Source organism: Embiotoca jacksoni, unplaced genomic scaffold (assembly GCF_022577435.1).
Source record: "Embiotoca jacksoni isolate LCO1_2020_lvr unplaced genomic scaffold, fEmbJac1.0.p SCAF_15, whole genome shotgun sequence".
In the NCBI taxonomy this organism is placed as follows: domain Eukaryota; kingdom Metazoa; phylum Chordata; class Actinopteri; family Embiotocidae; genus Embiotoca; species Embiotoca jacksoni.
Window position 1 is genome coordinate 1,482,115 of NW_027185285.1, and position 11,839 is coordinate 1,493,953.

The 11,839-nt window shown below is 41.0% G+C and overlaps 1 protein-coding gene across 1 annotated transcript; it reads right to left on the reverse strand.

The window, feature by feature from the left end:
* Window positions 1-889: 889 nt before the first annotated feature.
* On the reverse strand, window positions 890-10,202 carry arf2a (ADP-ribosylation factor 2a). The gene is made up of 5 exons (XM_069148711.1): window positions 10,114-10,202; window positions 4,612-4,766; window positions 4,400-4,510; window positions 4,149-4,273; window positions 890-3,103 (listed from the first exon to the last, which is right to left on the reverse strand). The coding sequence occupies exons 2-5, from the start codon at window positions 4,754-4,756 to the stop codon at window positions 2,942-2,944; spliced, it is 543 nt and encodes a 180-aa protein (XP_069004812.1). The 5' UTR covers window positions 4,757-4,766; window positions 10,114-10,202; the 3' UTR covers window positions 890-2,941.
* Between the last annotated feature and the right edge of the window lie 1,637 nt (window positions 10,203-11,839).

An 11,839-nucleotide genomic window follows, 5' to 3' on the forward strand; every position in this document is an offset into this window, starting at 1 on the left:
TGTGTTTGATTTCGTATGCCCGACTGGCTTGATAATTTCCTATATCAATCATATCAATCACCTCTCTGAACTGCATAATGTCCAACTCATTAACGTGATAATTTCATATAACAAAAGTAACATTTTAACTGTGCTTATAAAGAACATATTTTAGTGACGGAGATGTACCAATGTGTGTCAAGGTGAATGTAGTGGCATACTGAATACTTTTTCTCCCCCGATTATTTTATTGTTAAAGGTACCATTGGAAGTATTAATACGGCGAGTGATTTAGCGTTACATGTCTGCCCTCCAGTGGTCACAGTGTAGAACTGCAGCACTTTGTTGCATTTTTTTTTTTTTTTTTTTTTTATCTCAGAAGCAATTCAAGTATTAATCCTAATAATCATCACAATTAATAGCAGAAACATAGCTACTGGTAATAGCTGTAATATTTATGCTGTTTAAATGGCAGCAGTGCTGTTGATCACTGGCCTTTGAAAACAACCTCGGGAGGACAGATGTGGTTGTCGCCTGTTGATTGACAGGTAACACGTTGAGGATGGTATGACAAACTTGAGACACATTTTACTGAGCAGAAAAGCATCTCACGTCGACACCGGTCACGTGTTGGAGAAAATAAAAAAATATTGAAATGTGAAAACATGCTGAAAGGATAAAAAAGACAAAACAAAACTCAATTAATACAAAACTATGGTATCCCTGCACAGCAGCACACTTTTTCTTAACCAGGAGTACAATATTAATATCAGCTCTTTACGTAGATTGTGTTTCATTGTGATATTTGAAGACAAAAATATAAAGCAATGAAATGCCAATATTGATCACTAAAATGGATATATTTCTCTACAAATTCGTTTGTAAGTTATCCAATGAGGAGGCCAGTAGGTGAAGATGTACAATAGAGATCTCTTTATTATAGTGCATTTATCAGATGTTACAAGATGAGTTTAAAAAAAAAGCGTAGAAGGTAATTAAGAAATACATATGCACATAACATGTCATTTTGTACAGAAATGATTTTGAAAATTAAAGCTTCACATCTGAACATAAGAGCAGGTGGATGATGTCAAGTCAAAACATTTTCTTACAGGATTTGTTTTGTTTTTTATATACATTTGTATTTCTTGCCGTTTACCAGATGACGTCTCTACTGTTGAGGAAATACTTTGATATGAGGACAAAGCCTGGAAAGATTAGTCGTTCAATTACTTAAAAATAAACAAAAAACATCCAGTTGTAGAAAAACAAAAAGGGACGAGGAATCTCCCTCGCGAGGTCAGCGGGATATTATGACCTTAGAGTCATCTTCACTCTGTAATGGGGTGTGTGTACTGCTCCAGACTCTTGTTAATCGCAGCATCCTTTGGGATCGGCGGGTGCGAGGACAACTATTCCGTTACTGGTCGAACTGGTGCGACATTCGTACTCGCACGCTTGAACAGTCTGCTGGTGTAAAGCGTTATCGTGTGTCGGGTTCACTGTGATGACAGAGACAAACTGCTGTCTTCACACAGGCCCCGTGTTGTGCAAGCTGATGAGGTTGTGCAGACGGCATAATTTGATGTAATAAACAGCGGGGCGGGGGAGGGGGGGGCCTGGCTTACACGCAGAGGAAACACAATGAAGCCCCGTCGAGCATTGAAGAAGCATTTACAGAGCCGACGCAGCCGATACGCTTCCGATTCAAATGTACCGTCTATCACAGCAGTGACGATGTGGAAATCACAAGAGCGGGCAAAATCCAAAACTGAAGTGAACACAACCAATTGGTCCCGAGAGCGCTTCACCCCAACACGGACAGCCCACCTGACACGTCAGCTCAAAGTAAACCAGGTCACGAATGGATCAACAGTAACATGATAATAAAAAAATTAAAAAAAACAGCCAATAAAATAGAAAACAGACCCTAAACTGAAGAACTACATACAAGAGGAAATAAGTAAACACTACCAATACATACCAAAAAAAAGCTAGAGTGGAGCAACTCTTTAAAAAAAAAAAAAAAAAGTTAAAAAAAAAAGGCCATGTTCTTCCAATGGGCTGAAAACACACATCCACCGACAATGCAGACACACACAATCCTCCACATATATGTAAACATGCACTGCAACATTTATTGCCATTTATAGACCCAGTCATAATGGATCTTTAAGACCTATTGAAAAGAAATATCAGACACGATAAGCCATGAGGGAGAACTTTCAAGAGAGGGAATGATTAAACTAAAAGGTGGGAACTTCTCTGCAGGAACAGGCGAGTACATTCTGACCATTACAAGGACCTGCAGGATGTGGACTTCAAAAAAGTTTGAAACAAATCTTACTGATCCTTTAAAGACACCGTAACTCAACATTTTCAAAAGAACGTGAGCTGCTCCGGGATGTCAGATGTCATATTTGATTTTACCAAACATAACACAGGTTACATGGCGGTGTACCCTGTGAATAAACAGTTATCAAAAAGGCCTTAACGTCAATAGTGAATGTGAAAACTGAATTATTGTTACCTTTTGGTTTTTCTCTTTACAAACATTCTCGACAGAGGACACGCAGCATTCGGTAATCTTGCCTTGTTCTTTGCTTTGTGGAAATCAGTGCCTTCGCATGTGCTGACACTGCAGGAATGAGGTGACTTGAGAGCTAACTGTGTTCAAGGCACAGCAGGGCTGCTCCCACTTAGCGCTCACACACACTCACACCCACACCCACACTCACACTCACACCCACACTCACACTCACACCCACACCCAGACACAGCCATACAGTACACGGATGCAGGGCAGCACTGGCCGAAGGTCCAACGCTTCCGAGGAAATAAGAGGTGGGAAAAAAAAAAAAAAAGAAAAAGAAAGAGAGAGGAGAGAGAGTGAGAACAGGACCAGTGAAGTCTCCCAGGACACTGCAGGTGGAGCTGACAGACAGGGAGGCCGAGTGACGGATCATTTCGCGTTCTTTAGCTGACTCGAAAGCCAGTCCAGACCCTCGTAGAGACCGTCGCCGCTCGTGGCGCACGTGGCCTGGATGTACCAGTTACGGTGACGCAGGGAGTGCAGCGTCAGCTTGTCTGTGATCTCAGCTGCATTCATGGCGTTGGGCAGGTCCTGGAGGAGCAGACGAAACGACACTTAATCAACAAGAAGAAGGGAGGGGGGGATGGGGGAGGGAGACAGACAAACCTGCTCATATTTGCACAGATTGGTTTTGAGGACCGACTCGTCAATCCCGGATCTTAAATCTTAACCTAAATCCTAAACAGCTGCGTATTCTTATTTTGAAATGGAGTCGAGACTTGAGACCATGATCGGCATTAATATGACTGGCTTGAGTGCTGAGCGTGTGACTGCAGTTGCATTGTGTGTGTTGGGAACAATGGTGGTACACACTGGGACAACAGATTGGTGGACAAGTCTTATTTTATGAGTTTTCTTTCTCCGTTACTGGAGTCGTTTTTACTCTGCATTGTTCTCCGCAGTGTTTCCACTAAAAACTCCTTCATAGATGTTCTACACATGAACCACACAACAGGTTTGAAAGGTGTTTTCTTTTAAAAAAAAAAAAAAAATTTAAAAAAATTGTTGGCAAAATAATAACTCAACCAGAAACTGTAAAAATATAAATAGTTTTTCAGACATAAGTCCAGAAAAATGACCCAATCAAACCGCAAAATTGTGATATTTAATTTGTAAAAAATAAACCGTTCGCACGCTCCAGGTTCTGTAAATAAATGATATTTTTGTAAAATAAATTATCAAAGAAATCCAACTTTCTTTTCTTTTTTCATTCGTGACATTATTACATTGTTGTTATATTGCGCAAAGCAGATTTGAGTTCTCCCTACTTCTAGACATGATTGTGCCATTTTCACCACTTCCTGGTACAGCGAAAAATGACCTCCGAGAAAAAAAGTGACAAAAAAAAAAAAAATCTAAAAAAAACTGCTCGGTCTACGGAGGGTTCAAACTAATCCACATAATTACATTTTCTTTATTTGATGCAGCTAAAAAAAAAAAAGATGAAAGTAATGAATTATCTATAACGGAAATGTTCTCATTTAAAATGGGTTCATTTCGTTTGATTATATCTATCAAATGGTGATGAGCTGATTCTGTTTTTTCTTTTTTTTGAAGGACAATCACACATATTCACCTGTTTGTTGGCGAAGACGAGCAGCACTGCCTCCCTCAGCTCGTCCTCAGCCAGCATTCTCATCAGCTCCTCCTTCGCCTCGCCCACTCGCTCCCTGTCATTACTGTCCACGACGAAGATGAGGCCTGCCAGCGGAGAAGAGGTTGGGTTAGTGTTGATGGAGGCGGACAAGAGTCTCTTATGTGTAAAAGCAGGAAGAAGCCAACGAGGGACTTGATGCTTGAATGACGACGACATTTCCGCATCCTCACCTTGTGTGTTTTGGAAATAATGCCTCCAGAGTGGCCTGATCTTGTCCTGACCACCAACGTCCCACACTGTAAAACTGATGTTCTTGAATTCTACCGTCTCAACATTGAAACCTGTGGACGAACGAGAAAGACATCGAGTTGAGCCTTCGTCCCAATGTCCGAGACAGCGCGGCAGTTGTGAAACAATCATGGGGTCGCAGGAGAGGACTCACCAATGGTCGGGATCGTGGTAACGATCTCTCCCAGTTTGAGCTTGTACAGGATGGTGGTCTTTCCAGCAGCATCCAGTCCCACCATCAGGATCCTCATCTCTTTCTTTCCAAACAATCCCTTGAACAGACTCGCAATATTCCCCATCTTGGCTCACCTGCAGAGAGACGCACAATATGGAGTCGTCAGGTTTCCGAAAATGCGGAGCCACACCGCAATCAATGACAGAGAAGATCAAAGTGTTGACGTCCCCCCTGCGGAAGCTGTTGTTGTTGTTGGCTGAACTAAAACACCAGGATTTCAGTAAACGCCACATCCTCTCGACTAGAAAGCCAAACATAAAACGGTTAAATAATTCACATTTCACCTTTGAATCGTCTGAAGGTTTCTCGTTGATGTCCTCTGTGTTCATCAATGTGCATTGTAACGACTAGAAAAAAAAAAAAAGCACCTGTCATTTCCGCAACTTCCTCCTCAACCTTCTTAAGATAAGAACAACAACAAAAAAAGTTTGCCCTCTAAGAACACTGCTGCTGTGAAAGCAAGTTAAACAGAAGCCACCAACACATTACCCAGAACAAGCAGCGCTGCTAACAAGCTCGTGATAAGTGCTGAGGTAAACGAGAACCAAAAGAAAACCATTGCACTCATTGATCTGCTGTCAGACGCACTCTTGATCACGACGTAGTAGTGGATTAGCTACTTAGCCTCGAAAGTCACAACAGTCACCAAAAAGGGGCCAATTACGCCTTTCTATTACCATGTGTAAGAAATTTCCCCTCGGGGATTAATAAAGTGTATAAAATCAAAAATCAAATGTACAACCTATGCTTTATAAATACTACAGCATTCATTAGACTACTAACAAAACAAAAAAGAAAAAGGGGCCTCTGTGTTATGGTTATATGCCTTCGCCAACCGGTGAGGTTGCAGTTTTCCGCCGTGTCCGTTAAGACTTCGGAGGAATCCCTGTACGTGTTCGCACGCTTGTTCGGATGATGTTGCTACACCGGAGATGCAAATTTCAAAACCCGATTGCTTCACACACACACATCTTCGACCCGACATCACACAGGATCAATACAATCACCACGGTTTCTAGGTGGACAGCCGAGATTCGTGTCACCGATTCGGTATCGGACCGAATATGAAATACGGTCAAAATCTCCTTGAGTAATGGTTAGAAAAGTTGTTTTTTTGTTGTTGTTTTTTTTGCAGAACTGTATGATGCCACAGCGAAGTTGACCTTTTGGATATAAAACGTCATCAATTGATTATTTTTTTTATCCTATTACACAGCTGTACAACACCTTGTCATAACTAGTGTATCAATTGTTGATTTGTGGCCGCAAATGTTTTGTTTAGTCAAAAGCGACCTTTGACCACCGAACTGTAATCAGTTCATCCCTGAATGCAAGTGGGCATTTAAAAAGACATTAGTTATGCCTCCGGGCGGTACCTGAAATACTGCATTCCTGACAATGGGATGGATGTATAAATGGACGAACATGCAGACAACCCAATAACATAATGCCTCCGGCCGCCGCCGCAATGGAAGCAGTATTTCAAACATCAGCATCTTCAAGTACTCTCATCTACGATAGATAAATGTGTACGGCGGGTCATCGAGCCCGGCTGGATGACTGACACCGGCGCATGCACGCACACGCAAGACGATCCACAGACTTCGGTTGAACCGGTATCTTCACGGTGAAGGCGTTACCCGAGCTGAGCACTCGGGTTAAGCGGCATTAGTTCATGAACCCGGCAGCCTTTCCCGCTTTGTCTTCCCGCACCTGACTGCAGCGAGCTCATGTTTCACACACTCGGGCTTGATTAATCACTCGGTCCAAAATAGGTCAATCGTGACAAATAGCTTTTCACAAACACAGAACTGCCAACACGGCAGAAAATATTAAATATTTTCTGAAACAAATGAATCCGCGGGGAATCCATAATTCTCCCAATTTAAGGTTCAGTGTGAAGGATTTATAGGGATCTATTGGCAGAAACGGAGTACAGCGTTCGTAATTATGTTTACACACGTGCGTAATCACCAATCATCTTCGTGTTTTCGTTACCTTCGAGTGAGCCCTTTCAAAAGTTTGACAAGTGGCGCCGCCACGTTCCCACAGTATCCCAGAACAAACAAACCAAACACGGGGCTCCGGAGAGGACCTCAAACATTTTTCATGAGCTTGATGGAAAAAGTAGATTCTCATGGAACGGGAAGTTGAGGATGAGGAGTGTTTATTTTAACTATCTGATCAATCGAACAATCTTTTTTTTTTTTTCTCGTTTCGAGTTTGTAACCGATGGCAACCACGTTTTTAAGTCATGAGAGGAAAAAAATTAAAAAAAAAAAAAAAAAAAAAAAAAAAACCTATAAACAATTGAGTCCACAGTCTTTGCAGGGCTACTTATTGGAATAGTTTGTTATACAGCAGCAGATGAGCAGAAGCAGCAGCTCAGGAGATCCGGCTGCGTTTTCCCAGGATGCCTTCAGGCTCACCATCGAGTTGTAGGTCACCCGCATTTTAAAAGCACCCAGAGGCCAATTCACAATCACCGTAGTTAGTCACACATTTAAAATGCAGGAGAGAATACCTGAGGCATCCAAGACTGCTTTGGCTCCCTGTTATGAGGGTATATTACGAGTAAACCGCGAGCCATTACACGGCCAGTTATTACAGCTGAACGTGTTAAAATACGAGAGCCTCAGTTCTTTCAGATAAGCGAGTCACACGACAACTGAAAAACTCACTTTCAGTGTCGACACGCCGTTAGTGTGAACGCCGATAAGCCGTATCTCCAAATGACTTTGCGGCTACAGCGTGTGCTTGTGACCAGCTCAGCTGATCACATGACAGCAGGGACACTTCAAACTCACCAGACACCAAGTAGAGCTCCTGAAGCCCATTAACATGCACGCCGTCACAGAAGATGAGGAAATGAATGAAGACTGGTTTTGAGTTGATCATTTTAACTGTAAACAGCACGAGCAAGTTAAACAGATGCACGAGGTAACTAAATTGTAGATTAAGGATGAGTGTTGGGCCATTGGGTGGGTTTGAGGAGAAAAACTCAAGTCAACTTAAAAAAATAAATAAATCAATTGGCTACTGTTGTTCCTACTTTGTAAACACTACAACAGGGACGTGGCTGAGTGAAGACGGCAGGTAAAATACAAAAAAAGCTCTTCACGCCAACCAAATTACAAGTCCATTATTTCAAATTTAACAGGGCTCACCGCGACATTTATGTACCGCAGATCAATCTGGTAGCAGCACTACGCACCGATTTAACAGTGAGGTTTGGAGCACAAGTGGAACAAGCTCATTTATGAGCAAATAAAAGTGGTGATTTCACGGCAAACCTTGGATACAACATTGCTTCTTGTCACGCTGTTCTGTTTTTAGATATCCAAAATATCCTGAAGTATAAGATAACGTGGGTGGGCAGAAATGTATCAAAGCAGAAAATAATAATTTAAAATGTTTTTTTTTTTTTTTTAAATATCAATATTAGGGTGTCCTGATCAGTAAAAAAAAAAAATATATGGATAACAGTCTTCCTTTTCTTTCATCTTTTTCTGCCATTTCAAGACACGGGAAGGCTGATGACAGTCCTATGATGTAACACAGCCGATTACAGTACGTATCAGCTGACGCAAACTCTGCCGTCAAACACAATAGGAACACAACAAAGGGGCTTGTTCAGCAATTAAAACCCAACAGAGCACTGAGATCAAGCAAGGAACACCCTGAGAGTGTGAAGGCCTACAGCTCATCTCTGTTACTGCAATGACAGGTTCTTATTACTGCAATCAAGACACACAAGATATTGATATTAAAGATATTAAAACGGACAAGATAACTTGTAAAAGTTGTGTTACTTATTGATCTATGAGTGGAGATGCCGTCAGGTACAGCTTCTACACACCTGCAGATTAGACCCGGTTTGTGCCGTACATGTATGGACATACAGGGATCACCGTGGTAACCATTTAGCCATCTGTCCAAAAGACGAGGACGACCGTGACTACGAATTCCTCTCAAAAGTATGAAACAATCGCCGGGTGGCAATTATCTGAGCTGACTGCAAATATTTTTGCATTATCGTAACAGTCACTTCCGTTTACCTGCATAAAAAAAAAAAAAAAAAGGTGGCTGTAACCAACAGTAATATCAGATTTCAATCACTGGTTCCTCGTCCGTTTCAAGTTTGACTGGTGCTCGTTTAATGATGTCATCTTGTTGCACCTACTTCTGCTGAGGTTCAATGGCACACGAGTGGACAAGCAGAGCCACGACCGTTTGTCTTTTGACAGTCGATCGACAGCATTTCCACGGGAGACTATTAATATAAACATCATTGACTTAGTTGTAAAGACAAACACCAAAAGAACTTGCTGTGGGAACATTTTACTTTATGGCCAAATTGAAAAAAACAAAAAGAAAAACACTCCTGAGAGCCTAGTAAACCTAGTAAAAATACTTAAACCGTATCTGGTATGCTGCTGCGATAGTCAAGGACAAAAGGCAGACTGCGGTGAATCCTTCTCTCTGCCGAGAGGACGATTGGCTTCCCGTCCCTCCAGGACCTGTTCGCCTCTGACACACTGAAGCAAGTAGGACATATTATGGCCGAACCACCCTCCCAACCTGGAAACACTTTATTATTATTATTAATATTATTACTACTATTCATAATGTATTTTTAAACACCCTTTCTACTAAGGAGGTTGAGGTTTATTTTTGAAATCTCACACCATAAGAAGCACTTCTTCCCACTCATACACATCAACATTAAATCTATAACCTGCACATCAATGAATCATTTACATCCAACACCAGCATCCTTTACTCTGTGTACATCCACCCGTCTTGTGTGTTAGTTGTATTTTACTCTCTTTGCATCAGCTGTTTAGTTCATGATTGTTAAGCACCACAATTGTTGTTGTTTTTTTAATGTTAAAAACAGGGTTATAAATTTGATTCTGACGTCGTGTTTATTTAATTATATCCCACATTTGAGCATCGCCAAATGATTGAGTCGAGATAAATCAATACTATAATGTTTACTTTAAGCGAGCAAGTCGTTTGGAAAGCGAATTTATTTCAATCTTAATACTTTAAAGTATTAAAAGTGACAGCTCGTTATGGCTAGCCAACTAGCCCGGGGAGGAACCATTAGATCCACGTTAACGTTGGCTGTACAAAGCTCCACACACGCAAAAGACGACAGCGATGAATACACTCGTGGATTATTGCTTAAAAAGGCGTTTGTGTTCATTGATTAAATGTCAAATAAGACTTCTTCAGCTCACACAGTCGACTGCTAAGGAAACAGCTAACAAACTTCCAAGTATCTGGCTTCAAGCATCCGCGATTTAAAGCCCAACCGTAAACAGTGAAGACGTCTTGGTCTTTACCCTTATCTAAACCAGAAATATATCAATGAAACTCAGATGTTTAATGTTTGAATTTAACAGTTTTTTTTACCTTCGGTAACGTATCTTCGGTCCTTCTTTGCTGGTCCCGTTCAACAACAAAATGGCGTTTTCCGGCGTCGTCTTCGTCTTCGTCATCATCCCTCCGCGTCATCTTCTTCCTGGTTTTTATTGGCCGTTGCAAACATCGTAATGGTACGTTAGCGCCACCATGTGGTGCGGAGTGTAGCTCGGGATGACATGGTAAATGCAGAAAATAAAAGAAAAACAATCCGATGACATTTTATTCGGTAAAATTCGTTTTAGATACTAAAAAGAAAGTAAATTACACTGATATCCTGGATTTTCTCAGCAAAATGATTTCAAATAATAATCTAAATCAATCATTTTCACTCCATGTGATTGTATTTCCTTCCTAGACAGAGATTTGTCATAGATTTGGATAGACAGACAGAGACACTGTCAGGAGAGATTTTAGTAGGAAAGCTCACACGGAAACTGTAAATATCCAGCAGGACAAAATTAGGATTAGGACAAAAAAAGTGAGAGGAATATTAAACTCTGGTCTGTGGAGGAAGAATTAAGGCCAGTGTCTGAACAATTTGCTTAGCACTGCTGGAGATCTGTTGTATGAGGACATACAGACAAAATATTTACTTTAGGGATGTCCTGGCAAAGACCTGACATCAGTCTAACCAGCAGAGCAGTTAGTTTTTTTTTTATTATTATTATTATTCTTTCATCTCAAAGAAATCATGGTTGAAGTATTTTAAAACAAAACTTCTGTTCCCTGACCTCTTATAAAAATACCTAACTACATTTAGAGAAAAGTATTTGAAACAAACAAAAAATGTAATTCAATATCCTTTCTAATGGATATGATAAAATCAGTATATGGAATATACTTCTCAGTTTTGGTTTATTAAATCCACTCTTGTTCCCAGATTAAATCTATAATAAATCCACTAGATGGGGCTCCAGCCCTGGGTGTTTTTTCTCTGAATGTAGTTGGAAGATCGGTATAGTTTGGATGAAGAGTCTGATTCTGTCCTTTAATTTCAGACTTCATGGACCATTTACCTGTCATCCATATGCTTTTCTTGAATCTTGTCTGCTGTTCTCTAATTTGTTTGGAGGATTGATGAATTTATGCTGCATATGGACAATGAGTATAAGGTAATTACTATGATATGAAAACAGAAAATTCTCTTTTTGTTATGGCCTCTCTGGTCACAGATGTTTGCTGACATTAGGGCTCAAACCTGGTGGAGCTTTAGACATTGATTGTATAAGAAACACCTTGCTGTTTTTTGGAATAAAAATGTATGTTAAAAACAACAACAATAACTTGATAATTAAAAGTGTTTGAGACCTTAATAAACCTTTGACATCCAAGAAACGTTATATTTTTTTTTAATGCCAAGTGTCTCTGGCCTTTAAAATGAGAGTGCGTAACAATAAACGCAGACGTGAATGTGTTTGTGGTACTCGGGTGCACACAGCAGATAAGACCGGTGGCTTTGCAGCCCCGTCCACCTGGGTGGCGTAACAATGGGAGGGAACATACAGTAACAGTACTGACAGAATCCAATGAGGGTGCGGCAAGATGATGCTTCCTCCTCCAAAGAGCCCTGCCTCCCAGCGGTGCACTGGGCCTGGCGCTCTGCAATGAAAGTCGGTGTGCATGTGGGGCCCCATAAAGAGAAGCGCCGACCAGATGGCTCAGACTTTCTCCATTGAAGAATCAGCGAGATGAAGAACAGCGCCAACCCGGCACC